General features: G+C 40.2%; 1 protein-coding gene across 3 annotated transcripts; it reads left to right on the forward strand.

Moving 5' to 3' along the window:
• On the forward strand, positions 1-17817 carry LOC114155599 (homeobox-containing protein 1). Of its 3 annotated transcripts, none has more exons than XM_028035562.1 (10): positions 1-877; positions 3365-3812; positions 3987-4072; positions 7185-7295; positions 8456-8683; positions 9313-9469; positions 12384-12466; positions 14531-14626; positions 15533-15651; positions 16472-16787. In XM_028035562.1, exons 1-10 carry the CDS (start codon positions 796-798, stop codon positions 16472-16474), a joined length of 1413 nt encoding a protein of 470 aa, XP_027891363.1. In that variant the 5' UTR covers positions 1-795; the 3' UTR covers positions 16475-16787. The 3 variants fall into 3 exon arrangements, with proteins under 3 accessions (XP_027891363.1, XP_027891362.1, XP_027891364.1); XM_028035561.1 differs by having other exon boundaries at positions 4-877; positions 16650-17817; XM_028035563.1 differs by lacking the exon at positions 8456-8683 and having other exon boundaries at positions 7-877; positions 16650-17817.
• Positions 17818-19131: the final 1314 nt, after the last annotated feature.

Genomic DNA, 19131 nt, shown 5'->3' on the forward strand with positions numbered 1-19131 from the left:
CGCATCGCCAACGTCAGAGCGCATCTACGTCAGAGCGTTTCGGCCAATCTGCAACAACGTCTTGTATGAACCGGAAAGGGTTTTCGGACTGTGGGGCCTGACAGTGGTGTTGGGTCTTGAGAGTGGTGTTGGTGGGGCAGTTACGGTCCCCGTTGCTAGTAGTTAACAAGCTAAGTAGCTAAGTTGACTGCGTTTAAGTTTTTCGGTAAAACACAACCTATAGTTGCTTACAGCTAAGCATAAAAATATAGATATTTGTTGCTATTACATTTTCTAAATTGTTTGTTTTATCACTTTACCCACAGGGTGCAAGTCTTGGTAGATAGCTGAAATAAGTCAGCATCAAGCTGTTCATAGACCAAATTGAGATTTCCGTTGCTCTACAAAATAAAAGCATACCATCAGACCATTCCCGTTTTGACCACAAAATGCTTCACAGCGTTAACGCAAAGCTGGGAACAATGTAAACGCAACGCAAATTGAATCCGTATCTAAAAGTTATATCTTCTGGCCCAGTCCAGATACGACATGTATCATTTTCGCTTTTCTTTTTTTTTCTTCTTCTTTTTGAACAACTCGAAATCTCTAACAAGACAGCAGGGCAAACTACAGCAGGATTGTTTTTGTCGCTCAGGGGAACCAACCGGAGTTCATGTCGCTAGCTTGGCTAACCCAGCCTGCTAGCGAGTGATTTGCCAGCATGCTAATGGGGACAGTTTAACCGCAGCACACTGCAGTGAGTCTCTCCTGTCTTGAGTCCGTAGAGGTTCCAGCCGAGCTGAAGTCCGCCGAGCCATGCGACAGTGGTCCGTCCCCACTGCGACCCTTCGCGCTGAGCCACTCCCGGGGTGCCTGTCCGTGTCACCCCCTCCGTCTGGTAAGTGGGGGAAACATCGGGAAGGATGAGAGGGGCTGTTGTTGTTTTGTTTTTTTAAAGGCAAAACTCAAGACAGTCGCTTACAGTTTTCCAGTGAAATAACATATTTACAGAGTAATGCGTTGATAATAACCAGTCGCCCAATTCTACCTTGTTTATTCACAAAGTTTATATATATATATATATATATATATATATATATATATATATTTTAATCCTGAAGTGCGGTCTTGTTTGAAAAAAAGAATGTAGTTAGTTATGAATAATAAGAGACCGTGTCAAATTTCCTGTTGTACTCCAAACGACTGGCCATGATGTTGAAGAAAGCGTATGTTAATTTATGCATGCTGCGAGGATTTTACTTTAATTCTTCCCTGGGCAAACTGACCAAGGTTAGTCTCAAGTGTCTGTGCCAAGTGTTTGAAAGCTTGCCAGAACTTTGAGTGACCCACTGGTTCTACAGAGGTGAATGCAGTGTTTTATGTGCAATTTTATAAACCAGTGTTCTCTAACGCAACCTCCAGAGCCTTGGAAAAATATCCCAGCCCTTTGAGCTGTTTCTCTCACCCCCTCCCTCCCACCTCATTGGTAGTCATGTCACAGTCACAAACTTGAATGCATTTTTCCTGAAGTTTTCTGAAATAAAACTACTGTTTAGCTGCATGTGGAGTGCTTCTCTACGTGCTTTTATACCTGCAGGCCAAAATATTGGCCAACTCTTCTTTGCCAAATCTCAATTTCAATTTGATCCAGATGCAAACATCCAATGCCTCAATAAGAAAATAAAAAATAAAATAAAAAAATCCACCATTAGTGAAGCAATTCTAAAATATATATGCTGTAGTATCACAAGTTCAATCCAACTAGTCTGGACAGTGTTTGTGATCACCAGTTTTCCAGTATTGAGAAAAATTTAGAATTGGCCTTTGACTGGGCCAATCTGATTCCTAAATTTGCTGTCATTCAAACGCATTCAATTATAGCTCCAGCTGGATGTTTAGAGTCATTATCCTGCTTGAAAGTGGGGCCTAATAAGGAGTGATATCTCCCCAGCATGATGCTGCCACCACCATGTCACGCTGCTACACGGAGCTGGTTTTGGCTAACACATGGGCTGTGTGGTAAACTCCAAATAAGACAACCTATGACTTCCGCTACATAACTTATAATTTTTTCTGTTGTTTTTTTTTCCCATAAATATCTGCTTCAGAAAATTTGTTGTAATTTGTAAAGAACCCCCGTCTTCTAACTGTTTTTAGGTATTCAAATAAGGAAAAACGTAAAACTTTAACAGAAAATTTTGTATAAGTTTGGATATGTTCCTTTCTGTTGAAATTAATAGATAATAAAAAAGCAAAAATGGAAAAAAGTAGTTTCCAACGTAATGACAGAACATACCCCCCATCTAAAACATGGGAGTGTTTAGATACAGTTACGCTGGTATTTTTCAGTGTAATTCTTCATGAAAAATCTATTTGTTCCATAAAAAACATTTGTTATTAAATTTATGTTTAAAGCATTAGTTTATTCTTGATCATATTAAGGATGAGTTTTAAAGCGCCGGTGCGTTCCATAGAGCTGCAGGTTGCAGACGGCTGCTCTAAATAACACACAAATACACTTTATTTACCTATTAGTGACCCTCTGAAGGCAAGTACTTACAATGGATTTTATTTGGACGTGTCGGGATAAAGAGGCTCAACGCAGATACGTCCCAAAGTTTTCAAATTTTTACAGAAAAGAAGTCAAAAACCACAAAATATTTTGGTCCACTTCACAGCGTTTTATAATTCTGCACTATTTTTCTCTTTCACATAAAATCCCAGTAAAATATTTAGAACCTTCTGTTTGTAATGTGAAATAAGGAGAATATACGTCTGATTATAAATATTTATCGCAAATATGATATTTTTATTTCAAATAATGGCACACTATTTTCACTTATAGTCTTGTACAGTTTATAATAATAATAATAATAATAATTATTATTATTATTATTATCACTTATAATAATAATTATTATTATTATTATAAGTGATAATAATAATAATAATAATAATAATTATTATTATAATATTATAATATTATTATTATAATAATAATATCATAATAATATTATTATTATTATAATATTATTATTATTATCACTGTTGTTAGTTTTACTCTGGTATTTTATCTGTTGTTTTTACACTTTTAAGAACTTTTTTGAGTGAATCTTTACAACTGAATTTTCCCTTTAACATAAACAATGAAGTCTGATTCTACCAGTGAATCATTCCATTTGAATACTTTTATGCCTGTTTTGCTTTTTAGGCTAACAGTTGGACACCCACAAAGACAGGGAGGTGTTTGATTTCGAATTAGCATGCCTTATCTTATCTGTTTCATCTATTAATAATCCTTTGGTCGATTATCAGTGTGGAGGGGATAAATATAGCGGCGTGTGCTGTTGGTAACGGTTTAGAACGCTTCGCGTCATCTCTGCAGACCCCAGTATGGAGACGTGCGAGGTGGAGCCGCGCTACACCATCGAGCAGATCGACCTCCTGCAGCGCCTGCGCCTCTCCGGCATGACCAAACCCCAGATCCTCCACGCACTGGAGTCCCTGGAGAGGCTGGACCCAGACCACCGCCCACCGCCACCCCCGTTGCCGCCACGCTGCGACTCCCACCCGGCCCCGCCCAGCAACGCCACACCCGCCGCTGCCCCCGCCCCGTCCTCGTCGTCCTCCTCGTCATCCTCCTCGCTCTCTCTGGCCTCGGCCACCACCCAGACCTCGGGCCTCGAGGGTGCGGCACTGTCGCCCAGCAACAGCTACGAGGCTTCGCCGCCACCCTTGTACCCCCCCAGCGTGGTGGTGCAGCGGGCGTTCAGCTACGATATGATGGGCGAGGAGGAGTGGGACCTGGAGGAGAAGGTGGAGGAGTACATGAGGTGAGAGGACGACAGGCTCATTATCCACAAGCTGTATCCGAGTTAATTCAGGTCAGGCGTTCAGGGACGGCTGGGAAAAGCGAATCCTCAGCGAGGAAAGTTAGTTACCCACTGGGTAATTGATTTTTTTCTTTTCTGTTAACTTGATGAGTTTTTCTCTCTTTTTTTTTGCAGAAGAGACAGCAACCTGGTGAAAGAGGAGATCAAGACGTTCCTGAACAACCGGCGGATCTCTCAGGCCATCGTAGGCCAGGTCACAGGTACTCCTCCTTCATCCACATTGAAACGATTAATCGTGTTAGTCGCGATGAATCGATTATTGAAGTATTCGCCAAGTAAATTAGTCGTTGATTAATCATTAACTGGAGCATACAAAAAAGACCTGCTGGGAAAAAAACAGCACCGTAGAAAACAACTGTACAGAATATAAATGTTTTTATCTGTAAATATGTTTTTGGCGTCGTTTTAGCTCCAGGCGATTCAAATTCACTACAGGAATACTATGTTATTACATTTTAGGCCAGACAATGGTTATGTTCTTTTTTAAAGAAGGAATTGAATTATTTGATTTCTTTTGCATCAAAAGAAATCAAATAAGGTTATATTCTTATGTTGTATATAACCTTTCTTTTATACAACATAAGAAAGGTTAAAGAGGTGAACAAAAAATCTACAGAATGTGTCATGTTTTTTATCTGATTAACCAATTAATCGTCAGAATAACTAATTACTTAAATAATCGTTAGTTGCAGCAGCAACATTAAAAAACAACATCAATGAAGCCAAAACTACTATAAAATACATACACATTTTGCCTTTAAGATAAAAAACCCCACCTGTGTCTGTAAATTGTGTTTCACCCACAACTCCTCGTTGGCATTATTTTAGCTTCACCCAGTTCAAATCCAGTAAAAGAGTACTGTTATTGCATTTTAGGCAATATAATATTTATGTTCTTGTTTAAAAAAGGAATCAATTATTTGGTTTCTTTTGCAGCTTTTAATGTATTTCTAATATTGTCTATGGTTTAAGAGGTGAACGAAAAATCTGCAGAATGTGTTTTAAAAAAAAAAAAAGATTAAACAGTTGTCATAATCAGATGCTTTCCTTGTCTGAACATGTTTTTAAGCTGTGCCACATGTTTTCGACTGGATTCTGACTTCGACTGGGCCACTTTGATTTAAAGGAGTCTATTTCAGCTCCAGATGTTTGGGATCCACCTCAATTTTTTGCAACCTCTTTGATTTTCTTGCACTATACAGTGCTGTGAAACATAAATCCCAACAGATTTCTTCTCATTTTTTGCTTTTGTCTCGCACTTAAATGTTTCAGATAATCAAACTTATGCCAATTTTGAATAAAGATAACTCACATAAACACGGAAAGCAGTTTTCAAAAACTGATTTTATTAATTTATGGGAAAAAGCTGTCCTGTATCTCCAGCCATCTTCTCACCAACTGATGATGGTAGGTTTTAATACGCACCTTGCCCTGTAACTCCATGTTCTCCCCCCCCCAAAATTGCTATAACTTCATAATTTTCAAATACATGAGTATTGTTCATATTCATAAAAATCACAAAACATTATTAAAATTCACATGATTTGGGCTTATGACTCTTACAAAAAGTACAATGTCTGCAAAACAATCAAACAAAAGAACAAATATCAACTCTCGAAATAACTCATTTTGATGTAACAGGATGACACCGAACTTTTTTCAGACTTTTGAAAACCAAACTGACAGTTTGACATTTATTTTTTTAGAACCAGTTCTAGGACCAATACTGGTGTCACACTGGAACTACTTTGAGTGGAAGCCTCTTATTTTAATGGCGATGAAAAGGGGTGATGGTGCTTTGTTTGGCAGTCAGGGCCAAAAAACATTTATGCTGCAACTGGCATATGAGAAACTGCTCAATATTTCCAGTCAGAGCTGGTTTTATGTTTTCTAGCAGGTCTCTTAACTTATGGCAGGGCCTCATGAACTCTTCTCCACCTTCTTTATTCTGACCAACATTATGTAATCGGAATAAAAACAGCTCATGAATTCAAAGTTGGTGATGCAAACAACAAAGAACAATTTGACCCTTCGCCTCCTGTCACCAAATTTTCTGTCGAGTCTGTCCTTCTGCTGTCATTGAGCCTAAATTACAGCTAGGTACAATTAGATAAAGCCTTTTTGCAGACTGATCGAGCAACGACGTATCTCTCCTTGTCCTTCGGTTGTTAGCGTGTGGAACTTAAAGCTTTTCATAGATAAGATTTGTCCTACTTATTCGTAGTATTTAGAGGTATTCATAACACTTAAAAACTCTTTCACATCTTTTCATGTTTTCATATTTAATTGGGATGATAAACCAACAGAAATCAGTGCTTCATTGTGAAGTCAAAGGATTAAAGATCCATCGTTTGACTTTTATCCTTTAAGCGCTCAACACACGTCAAAGGACAAAAGTCACTTCCGACATCACTTCCTCTCTAATCGTTTCCTGTGGAACTTGAAGTCATATTTGATATATATAGAATTTTTTTATCAACTGAAGTTAACATGGCTACCTGTTTGTGCTATAAAATGGCACTTGGGCTTGAAACACGTAATACTGGCCCTTTAAATTTGATTTGATAGGTAAAGGTAATTTTATTTATATAGCACATTTTCAGCAACAAGGCAATACAAAGTGCTTTACAGGAATTAAAAGGAAATACAAACAAAATAACAAACCAAAGGAAAGCACAAAAGAAGAAAAAGAATCTAATGTTGATCTAAAATATGTAAACTAGGTGCTCCTGTTCAGGGTTACTAAGTATCCTCTGGTTGATACCCTGACGATGAACCCAAATATGTGGCTTTAGAAACTGACCCACTTAATTTGAGATTCTGTGGCAAGACGTGCAAAAGATTGAGGAAGTTTGAAGTGTTTTACAAAGAAAAAATGCTGTATTTCCCATATTTACAATTCCTCGTAAGTGTAGTTTGGTATAATATTAGGTAACACTCAATAGAATAGAAAAAACATCCAGAAAGAAATCTGGCAGACAAAGTGAGAAAACATTCCTGTGGCGTCTGTCTGTGTTTTAGCTTTGATAATGTTCCATACAACAACCTCTCAGTTTTTTTTTAAAAGTCTATTAATACGAACCCTAATAATAGATGTGAGAATGCAGAAGATGGGTCTTGTTTGTGTCGTTGCGGCGTATTAAAACGGAGCGCCGCGTGTCTCACGATGCCACACACGTCCTTTAATAAAACACCGGCGTCGACGCGCCTTCATTAAATTAACAGGGAGACCGTTGATCTGCGCCCAGATGTAATAAAAACGGACAAAGGAAATGATTTGTTGAAACGATTCGTTTGTCCTCCGCTGCGCAGGCATCAGCCAGAGCTACATCTCCCAGTGGCTGCTGCAGCAAGGCCTGGAGATGAGCGACTCCAAGCGCAGAGCCTTCTACCGCTGGTACCTGCTGGAGAGGAACAACCCAGGTGAGGAGACGGAAAACCACATGGGAGTTCTATCAATGCCAGCCGCAGACCAACTAGCAAACATGAGGGTAATGGGGGTAAATTAAACGGATGATGATACTGATTGTGTTTTTGTGAATTTTGATCCACCGCCTGCTCACCTTCCCCCACCCCCAACCCCAAAACCCCTACATCACTCCCTCTCCTCATCCCTCCTGCATGGCTATTCCTTTCTGCTAACGGCCAAACCGCTCCTCAAGGGCTGCGAGGTCAAGGAAGGACTCGGGACACATCTATGGTTTCAGAGGGAAGACAAAATGATAAAGGTAGCCCCGTCACAGGAGATTCTAATCGATAAACCCCACCCCACCCTCCTCTAGTTAGGAAGTGAAGGTGGTTTTGTCTGCGCCGGCTACAGTAACAGCTTGAATCGGTTCTGACCTCTTCGTGTCCTACAAAGCAGCTACTTAAACACACACACACAGAAAAAAAAAACTGCATTCAAGATGCTCCCGGCTCTTCTTTGTGTTGGGTTTAACAGCATGTTACCACGGTAAATCATGTGACTTTTTTTATTTGAGTACTGAAAAGTAGAAACAAGTTGTCTGACACAGCATCTGCTGTCAGACTTTGTGTTACTGCTTTTTTTTTTTTTTTTAAATCACCCAAGCAAAGCTTTGCTTCAGCTCCTCCACTGTTCCCAGCCCTGATCCTGGAGGTACTCCGGTGCTGGTTTTCATCCCTACATGGCTAACGGTCTTTAGATGGAATACTAACAAGAATGATTCCGCCATGTTTCCTAGCCGAATACGGCTGCTGTCCTTTTGCTTCTCACATAAACTCCTTTTGACCTGCCCGTCATTAAGAAAAACCCTCCAAACTTCAGATCAAAGAGTATTTATTTTAGATAAATTGACCCTTTGCAACTATGTCACGTTGAGGCGCCATGTCCGTAAGTGAGGGATGGGAGGATTGCACAAACGGCTGCCATTGTTTTTGCCGTTATGGCTTCTGCTTGTCCAAGTCGAGATAATTTGTCTGTGCAAAGAGTCAATACAGAACGTCTTACGGCAGGTCTACAGGAGTGTGCCAAAGAAAACATCCAATTCGCCTCCACCGTCTGGTGTGTAACCCAACCCCGCGGCCTGCCTCCATGACTTATTGGTTTTGTCCCAATGAAGGCCTGAGGTGGAGTGAAAGCCAGCACAGCGTGAGTCCCATGGCCAGGGCCAGGGCAGGGGACAGAGATGGGACGGTAGCAGGGGCGAGCGGCACCCTCCCCAACATCTTCCCCAACCCCAACACCAACCTGATGCCCAACCACAGCCCGTCCTGGAGCAGGCAGAGAGAGCTGCTGGTGCACCTGCTGCCGTGGTACACAGCCGCCGCAGCGGCTGCCGCCCAGCCAGGTAACCGCGGCCTCGGCGGCGAGCTGCGGAGGACGCCTTCGTCTCCTTGACAGCTGTAGTCCTGAAAAGTACCGTCGTTGTTTGTGACAGGAAATGGCTAAAACGGGGTTCATGTGCTTTTGACTCTTTTTATGAGTAGATTGTGGCCATAGAGTTGTTGAGAATTTTTTTTATTTTTTTTACATACTTTACTGCTTCTAAGTTTTAGGATCTTTGTTTCTGTGATATACAAAAATTCAGTAGAGAGGCTTTTGTTGAATTTCAAATTGGACTGGGCGGTATGGCCTGGAAAGAAGATCTCAGATTTTTGTCATATCAGATCTGATTTGACAAAATTAGAAATCAAAATCAAAATTGCAACCTGGAATTTCCCAAACTCATAGTAGAGGCGGAGCATTTCCACATTCCAGTTGTTGTCAGGGACCTTTACCATGTACAAATGTACAGGATGTCAGAAGATATAGTGAGGTAAAACTTTATTAACATAAAGCCAATGGACAGGCCCCTGATTTAAAGTTGATGTTTCACTTCTGCCCTTTGGGAGAAGGATGGAAATTTGGTCGAAACCTGACTTTACCCAGCAGGTCTCTTACATTTTGCACGGCTCAATTGGATCCTATGTTCCTCAGGTGCGACCTTGTCGATGCGCTCTTTGGTGAAGGAGGAACCCGACTGGAGAACGGGTATCATCGCCAGCGACAGAGCGGGGATTGTAGGCGGTCCTCTGAGGCTGCGCAGAGGAAGCAGGTTCACCTGGAGGAAGGAGTGCCAGTCCATCATGGAGAGGTGAGCGTCTTTTAAAGACAACAGCTTATTTTAATACAGTACTGTCCGCAAACGCATTTGGAAAGAATTTACATTGTGTAAGTAGAATGAGAACTTTTGAACCCATTTACAGTATTATTATTTTTTTGCTTGGTTTTCATTATGGAGCATGGGAATTGTGATAACTTGGTTCTAGTGTGTGCATTAGGGATTGGATGGCGATTCTCCCAGTGGTTTTTGGAAATCAAACCTGTGTTAGTTTGAGTTTTCCAGTCTTCTATTTTGCAGAATTTCCTTTCTGTCTTTTCTTCCTTTCTCGTATTCGTCTACCCTTCTTTATGTGTCCCTCTATTCGTTCATTCCTTCCTTCCTAGATTAAATCCTTTCTGTTTTTGTTCCTTCCTTTCTCTCTTTCTAGCCCAAATCTTTCCTTGGTTACTTCCATTCTTCTATCCTCTGTTCCTTGTGTCCTATCTTCCATATTTCCTATCTCAGATCATTCTATGTTCTCTTTATTCTATATTATTTATATATATATATATATATATATATATATATATATATATATATATATATATATATATATATATATATAAAAGATATTCTTCCTTTCTATCTCAAATCTTTCCATGTTTCTTTCCTTCTACTCTGCTTTCTTTACTGTCAGTCTTCCTCCGCATCTCTTTATCTCTAGTTCAAACCTCTATGTGTCCTTCTGTTCTTTTCATTACCTTTGTTTCTTTTTCCAACTCCCTCATTGTTTCCCCTCTTTTCTCTGTCTTCTTTTCTTGTTATTCATTCCTTACCTAGCTCCTTTCTTCCTTACACACTTTCATGTTTCCTTCTTTTTGCTATCTCAGATTCCCTCTTCCTTCCTTTCTACATTTTTCTTCTCTCATTGTTTGTTCTGTCCTAACTCCCTGCCATTCTTGGTCTTTTTGTCTTTTTTTTTTTTGCTGCTTCCATATTCAAAACCTGTAGAAAGTCTGTCATAGTGTTATAGTGAACCTCCTGTCGTTCACTAGACAAATATATGCGATGAATATGGGTGCCGCAAAGGGGCCGTAAAATAAAAATTATCTTTGAAAGAATGGAGTTGGAGGCATAATAAATGATACAACGCAACAGTAGGAACATTTAAATTTGAAGCTCTAATCTTTGAATTCTGGCCCAGGAGCCAGTTGTGGCCCTTGAAATGATTTTGTTTGTCCCCTGATCACAGGTCAAGAATGGTAAAGAATTTGGCAAACAAACTACAAAACAATAATTACCCAAATAATTTGGAAATCGTCAGATTTTCTCCTAATAAGTCAACAGTCCGAAGTACGGGTGGGCATTTATCATGATAAATGATATAATTTATTATTTATTTATCATTTATTACGAAAAATTTCTTATAAGAGTTTTGATTTATCATTGTCTCATTACATTTCTATCATTGATTTTAAATATAAAACAAAACTGACCATATTATTGGAAATATTTTGTATTTTTCATGATAGCCTCAATAAATATCCGTAAAATCAAAAACATGATATAATGCAGGGTCTGGATGCAGCATAGTGATAAAAATCGAACTTTCCTTTCAGTAAGTAGTGTCCAGAAGAAACCTATTTCAAATGGAAATGTTTGTCGATAACAATATTTCTGTTTGTGGCGCCATAAATGCTGAGTCATGCAGTCACAGCATACCTAAAAACAAGTTTTTTTATCATCATAATCTTTATTGTTACCATAGTAGTACCACAAAATATTGAGATAAAATTTTAAGTTCCTGGTGCCCGCCCCTGGTACAAAGTCCTGTTTTGGACCTTTAATGATTTACAGATTTCATAAAATATTTTGTTTTTTGTTGAGAAGGTAAAACTTAAAAAAAAAAAAAATCTAAATAATCTAAATAAAAATACAGATTTTTGCATTTTCCATTTAGTTTAATTTGCCAGTTTTGGACATCACTCTCATCTCACAAAATTATAAGTTGCCTGAAATTAATCATTGTGATAATAATGAGTAAAGCTAGAACAAAGTTCATATGCCTTAATTTAAGCCAGAATTGTATTTCTAAGTTTTATATCGTAAAGTTAATACATCTAAAACCAAAAGTATACCTGAGGTATTTATTAATAATAATAATAATAATGATAATAATCTTTAATAAGTATCAAACATTGTTTCCTGTTTGTTCACTTCTGCATGTCGTTGCCCTCTGGATAGCAGCTCTTTCCCTTCATCCCTTTCCCATTACACATCCATTCACCCTGCTTTGCCCCCCCCCCACACACACGCAAGCACTCACACAGATGCTGACAGAAAGGAGCAAAGCACCCGCTGTGTTCAATTGATTTCTCTATTACATCGGTCGGTGTAAGTGTAGTGCAGTCTGGGCTCTCTCAGTAATAAGAGCAACACAGACAAGTCTCAGCAGCCAGCAGCGCCTCCAGATTACGCAACTCTGCTGCAGTGCTGCTCCTTACGAGCTGGTTTAGACCCAAGGACGACACAGCAGAGGTGAAGATGGTGTGTGTGTGTGTGTGTGTGTGTGTGTGTGTGTGTGTGTGTGTGTGTGTGTGTGTGTGAGGGAGGATGTAGAGGAATTGATCCCTGTGTGTTTTGTAACGTGAGAAAATGATTTAGCCCATGCAGCGACAAAAAAAGGACAATGACTTCAGAGAGACAGGAACACTTTGAGTGTTAATGTTCAGCTTTTTTATATATATATATGTATGTATATGTAAAAACAGAAACACGATTTGTTTTAAAGGTTATCCATCTGTAAAAGCATTGGCTTCCAGTGAGGAGCCTTCCTTATGTTCACACTGTGGAGGAAGTAGACGGAAAAAGTGACGCGGCACAAACAGGCAGAAATGGTGTCGTATCTGCAATATGCAGAATGATTGTGAAGTATTTCTGGAAGCACTGTGACGCTCTCTTACAGCTTCTTCATGGAGAATCAGTATCCAGATGAGGCGAAGCGCGAGGAGATCGCCAGCGCCTGTAATTCTGTCATCCAGAAACCAGGTTGGAAGGCCATCATTTTTCACCTAGATTATTTTCTCATTTAGATTTTTTGGGGGGAAGGGGGGTTCCCGCCTTTTTCCGACAGACCAGGAGATCCACACACCTCCAACCATATTATTGAGCTACTGAGAATAAACGCAAACATCGCTTTGATTAGATTTTCTTCCCCTTTACCTACAGAGACTTTTGCTTCCTCTTATTGGATAGAAAATGCACTTCCTCCTCATAACTTCAGTCTGTAATTGCTTTAATCTCTGGAAGGGATTCAGGTACTTTTCCAAGCATCATTTTGTGATAACTTGCTTATCACGACGCAAAATTCATTTGGTCTTTACCAGATTGTTCATAGTGTAGTAGATAATAATATTTCAGGAAAATCTTCCATATGCAGGTACAAGAACTTAACTTGGTACAGATGTTCCCAGGGAATTTTGGGGGGGCTGTTAGCCACAGAAAAAAAATCAAGATGACCACAAACCCAGTGGTCGTGAAGGAAAATTTATTGTTGCACTAGATATGCTGATATTTATCATGGATGAACACTTTTAGTGTCAAATCATACATAATTGGAACCATAGAAATCATATTTAATGACGCTTTATTGAAAACCGAAAGAACGAGATCGCGGACACAAGCGGCTGAAATGGGTTTTCTCCATAGGGTGTCTGGGCTCTCCCTTAGAGATAGGGTGAGAAGTTCGGTCCTCCGGGAGGGACTCAGAGTAGAGCAGCTGCTCCTTCACGTCGAGAGGAGAGGACCAGTTGAGGTGGCTCGGGCATCTGGTCAGGATGCCTCCTGGACGCTTCCCTGGTGAGGTGTTCCGGGCAGGACCCACCGGGAGGAGGCCCCGGGGAAGACCCAGGACACGCTGGGGGGACTATGTCTCTCGGCTGGCGTGGGAACGCCTTGGGATTCCCCCTGAGGAATGGGAACAAGTGGCTGGGGAGAGGGAAGTCTGGGCCTCCCTTCTTAGGGTGCTACATCCGCAACCTGACCCCGGATAAGCGGAAGAAAATAGATGGATAGATGGATGGTGCTTTATTGACATTTTTATAAAAGATGGCCACCATGGCTGTTATAGAAAAATATTTTTTGCACTAAATTTACCAATTAGACGAGTGTTTGGTGTTAAATCAAATGTAATTCTGCTAATGCTAAATTGCTAAATACTTACAATTTTCAGAAGCTAATGCTAAATCGCCAATCAGACACATAAAAATGGCTGGTGTGAGACTCGCAAACATCCTCAGTTTTGAATTTTGCTACCTGTTATTGCTTGAAAGTTGTATGAATAAGAGAACCAAAGTCAAAAACATATGATGTGACATAAAGTTAATCCAAGTCACGAAAATGGGGAACGTTTTATGGTAAGAATTGTTTTAGCTGACGGTCATCTCGAACAGTGAGTCATGATCCTGAAATTCAAGTGGCTAACGAGAAATATGAAATACATGCGACCTGACTGGGGAGCATACTCATTTTTAAGCTTGTATCCACAGCTTGTATCATAATTTATGAAATAAGGATAAAACCAAAAACTTGTGTGAGAAATGGAAACCTACGGCTTTCCTTTTGTCATGTAAATGGACAAAAGGAGATTAAATATTTTGTTTGGAAGGATTTTTTTAATGATATGCATTTAAATTGAAATAATTTTACACCCTCTAAAAGGCTAGGTCATTTTATCATGTCTTGATTTCTAAATAACCCAAGAGTTAAAAAAGGGTGTGTTTGACAGGTTAGTGTCGACCACTAGATGGCACTTCATCCCCAAAAAACAAAACAACCCTTCAGTCGTATTTTCCATAAATACAGATCTTTTCTTTATCTTTTCTTCCATTGGTGTCTCTTTATGCTTTTGGATTATTTGTGAAACTCAGCTTAATGATTGCAGAGTCTGTGAGGAACGAATATTAGACCTTCTGTTCTTTTTTTTTTACAACACTTACTGAGTTTCTTTATTATTATAAAAAGTTAATTTTGCCATTAAATAGAATAAAATGGATCCTACTTCAGTACTGTATGAACAGATCCAGTGTGTTACTCATTCCTCTCCTGCTTCAGGCTGTAAGCTGTCAGAGTTTGAGCGGGTGACGGCGTTGAAGGTGTACAACTGGTTCGCCAACCGTCGGAAGGAGATGAAGAGAAGAGCAAACATAGGTGAGAGCGGCTGACCTGACAAGAGCCGGCCAACAGTTCACACACACACCCACACACACACACCCACACACATACAAGGCCTTTTCCACCCAAGGCCACCGTTCCGGTTCCCAAATTTGTTTTCAAATCGTTGTCGCGCGTTTCCACAGAAAATAACGAGGCTCCACAGCACAAACTGTGGTTCAACTCAGGCACATCTCTCTGTGATGTGCAGTAAGAGTGAACACTCTACTGATTGAACAGCAGGATTACAATTGAAAGGTCAAAGGATTGTTAAATTAACAACAAAAAAAACAACAAAAAAAAAAGCTGGTCTTTTTTGTAGATGAACTACTTTTCAGGAAACTGAAGGTGACTTCCGTTTGTGGCTTTCGATTAGAGTTTAGATGGGGCCTAAAAAAATCCAAATTTTGGGTCGGGCTATAGGAGAAATCTATAATCTATACATTTCTATCGTGGAAACGGCGACAATTCAACCTTGTTTTTCCTAAACTAAGTGTCTAAAACTTCCTCAAGCTTAAAAACTACATTACTTAAGCTCTTAAATATGGACTATGTTATTTTACAAGCAAAGTCTTTCAAACTTTTTGGGGGGATTTATGGAATCTGAACTTACAATCGAAAGCCGACATCAACTTCCTCTGTGTTTTTATTCACCGCGTTGCTTGTTGTAGTCCATGAAAACCATTGAACCCTACATCTTGCTACTGCGCTCTCCTACCGCGTTGTGTAATGCCCGCTGTTTACAACGCATGCTCGGCTCCACAAACTGGTGGAAACGGCGTCGGCTCTCAACAAGGCACCGAAGTTTGAAGGCAGCAGAACCAGCTCAAAGACGAGCGTTCCTTCAGTGGAAACGGGTTATGAGTGGTCAATCTCTGCTCCGTCCTGTTTTGTCTCAACCAGAAGCCGCCATCTTGGAAAGCCATGGGATCGAGGTGCCAAGTCCGAGCTGCCACTCGAACGGCGAAGAGGGAGAGCTGCAAGAGTTTGTAGATCAAGTGAACCATCGGTTCTCAGAGCAGGTACATGAGCGAACGTGGAGCCACTTGGTGTACATTGTGTAGTGAACGGTCACAAACACAGAATCACCAGCATAGCCTTTTACCTACACTGTCATCCAAAACTATTGATTTCCTCCCTACATTTTTACAGATGCAGACTTGTTCCTTATTTGGGTTAGTCTCTAGCCAGATTCAATACATTTTTTTTCAGTGATTTCAGAAAATGAAGATCTTACATTTTGTAGATTCATCACACATATGTTGAAATATTTCAAGGTTTTTTCTTGTACTTTTGATGCTCGTGGCTCACAGATAAATCAGCCAAAACATTCAGTGTCTCTGAAAAGTAAAATACTAACTTCAATTTAACAATCGATTAAAAAATGTATATTATAAATAGAAATGCCCCATTCTGAACATTTTTTTTAACCATTTTCTTTGATTCAGTACTTGTAGCGTTTTACAAGTACGGTACCTGAAAATCTGTTCGACTTGAACGTTGATTGGAGTTTCCCTTTCCAGTAGACCAGTGACCCTGACCATACATCTAGAGTTAAGATGTATGTTTTCGAATGGGCTAGTCAAAGTCCAGAGCTAAATTAGGTTGTAAATTGTTTTAATATAAGGTTTCCTCCTCCTTCCTCATGTCAGTTATCTTGGTCTTTGAGTTTGTCACGTAAAATCGGCCAAAGTGATCCACTGAAGTTTTTGTTTGACACATAAAATGCAAGAAAGTTGATTTCTATTGTGTTGTCGGATGTTGCGTGTAAATCTTTAGAGCTACACCTGAGCTCCCTCATATGTTAACACTGTTGGACCTCACTGCCCTTTGTGTTAGCAGTGAACTGCTCTGTGGGAGTCGATGTGCAGCAGCAGCAGAACGAGCTAACAGCAGGCAGCACAAACACACTCTGGAAATCTTAAAGCTGCCGCTTTGATGGCTTCAACAAGCCAACCGAAACTTTCTGAGCTGCTGTGTAGGCAGAACGGCCATCTTATTACCCCTCTGCCTCTCACAGGAGGACGCCACTTCCCAGAAAATCGTTGACCAACAAGATGGCTCCGCGCTGATCACTGGGGAGGCGATGGCGGCCCCGCTGAGCCCCGACCCTCAGGGGGCAGAACAGAAGGACAGGGATTCAAAAAGGGAGTCTGTGGACGAGGAGTGACTAAACCCAGCCAGACTTTCAATCGTCATGTCTGAATATTATTCAGTATAAAACAGAACAGTAAAATGCCTCCTGCTCCACCCGCGGGTGGAACCTTCTGGGCCAATGGAAGGATGGGGGTGGGGGTTGGTTGAAGCCCTTTGAGGTGCCTCAGGTGAGGAGGCCACTGCATTTATCAACAGTAATCCTGCTTATAATAATGGCAATATACAGTCTACGTATAGGTATATAAGGTCTGTGATATATAAATCAATATATAGTGCATTCCAAGATGGTATCAAAATGCCTAAATCCTGTGAGGGGAGCATTATGTAAAGGACGCCTCACCATTTGAACATAAGCTGTTTTTCTTGTTTATCTTTTGCTACATGTTTGGTTTACTCCAGCTGCTGAGTGGAACAAGCTGAGCCTGCAGGTCAGGTTTTGATTGGCTGTTGTAGAGAGTGCGGCTTCTGTCTTTTGATGAAACAGAAAAGATAACAAAAAACAAAAAAATCGCCGTCTTGTTGCTGGGTTGTCTTTGTCTGGTTTATAAAGCGATTGATAGGTTTTAATCAATCAGCACGTGTCGTTGACACTAAATCTGTACAACCTGGAGGGATAACTCAGGTAATCCCAAAGTGACAAATTGCACCACCTTTCCTTTTATTCTGTGTATTATTTTTATTTTCTTTAATCTAAATTGTGCTAAAAGAAAACAGTGTTATTTATACTTTTTTGATTTCATGGTGTCCTGGACTAGAGATGCTCCGAGAAGTCAATTGCTGACTCTAATCAGACAATTTTCAACAATCAGTCCAAAACAACCACCACTACATGTAACCAATAGCAGGTAGAGCATACAGCCACACTCTTCCGTGTGGATGTTGTTACTGTGGGAAGAACACTTGATTATTTTCGGTTTTAGTCATAAAGTTAGTTTTCTATGAAATGTTGAGACATATCTGCATATCCGCGTGAGAGAGCAAAACTTTGAGCAGATAACAGGAAGGCTGAATAGACTGGTGTACACCAAAACTAGAAAAAAAACAAACACCTGGGCATCCTGCTGTCTTGTCTCCCAAGTCAGCTTTATAGAAATTCAACTTTTAGACATTTGACCCAAACAACTTACTTGCATTGTTAGGGACATAAGCGATACAAACAATAATGACCCAAATATTGAGCTGAATAGAGACTATTGATGGCGACTTATTTATCTTATTTAACTGCCCCATTACTTACATCTTGTTTTAGTTTTATGAGTTTGACTTTTTTGAATGAAGTCTATTGTGTTTGTTCAAAGTACATCTTTTAAACTTGTCTTTGTTCAGTACGGTTTTCTTTGTTCGGAACTGAAGAAACTGTTTGGATTATAGGCAAAACGACTAAAGCCAAGTTGCCATCTTCTTACACACTAAAGAAGGTTGAATAAATTACAGAGTAACCAGTTAAGACTCTCCCATACTTAACCTGAAACGCTGAAGTTGTTTCTCAGTGATGGAAATGCGTGACGAAAATTAGGTCATTTTACTCACAACGAGGCGTCGTCCTCCCCTTCATACACCCCTTCAGATGGGTCACACCGAGTGATTGGTACGAAGTTTGTAGACGTGTTTTATGTAGAAGTATACTCATATTTCGCTCCAGCTAGTCCACTTCCACTATCTGGAACACTATCCGCGTGCGACATGGATACTGTTGATCAGACGTGGTGAGGAATTGAATACATTTACGATTCTTCACAAAATACCTTCTAAGTTTGCGAAATGGCTAAAAACTCCTGGATGGAAATTGCAAAGCCTATGTCCACAGAGGACTCTGTTTACGGAAAGGTGCGGCGGTCTCTGTGACAGTTATGTTACGCTTCGGGGTGTGACGTGTCGTATACTGAAGCGCGAGAGTTGTCCACAGGTTGGCGTGTAGGAAGGCGTGTGCGAATACGTACGTCCAGCAGCTACGTGACCGCGCTCGACTATTCAACTCAGGGCGAGGAGTGGGAGAGCCTTTAAGGTAAGAATTTACATATGACGGAAAACACACAGGCTGCTGTTTCAGTAATGCTAGCGAACTTACCGCTAATATAAGATGCTACAGGTAGTTTAGAAAGGTAAACTTTGGGATAATTCCGCCTTCTGATATTGTAATGAAACAGTTTTACAACTGGCCTTTCACACAGAAACGTCGGACTACTGTTAAGCAAAGTACTTCAAGACGAGTAAAACTTTAGTATATACAGTACAGACCAAAAGTTTGGACACACCTTTTAATTCAATGAGTTTCCTTTATTTTCATGGCTATTGACATTGTACATTCACACTGAAGGCATCAAAACTATGAACAACACATGTGG

The sequence above is a fragment of the Xiphophorus couchianus genome, chromosome 13, assembly GCF_001444195.1.
Source record: "Xiphophorus couchianus chromosome 13, X_couchianus-1.0, whole genome shotgun sequence".
Lineage (NCBI taxonomy): Eukaryota > Metazoa > Chordata > Actinopteri > Cyprinodontiformes > Poeciliidae > Xiphophorus > Xiphophorus couchianus.

Bases quoted from the DNA above. Each gene is read 5' to 3' on its own strand.
- LOC114155599 (XM_028035561.1), top strand. From the start codon at position 796: ATGCGACAGTGGTCCGTCCCCACTGCGACCCTTCGCGCTGAGCCACTC. The intron at 878-3,364 runs GTAAGTGGGGGA...TCATCTCTGCAG, and splicing joins CGTGTCACCCCCTCCGTCTG to ACCCCAGTATGGAGACGTGC. The intron at 9,470-12,383 runs GTGAGCGTCTTT...GCTCTCTTACAG, and splicing joins TGCCAGTCCATCATGGAGAG to CTTCTTCATGGAGAATCAGT.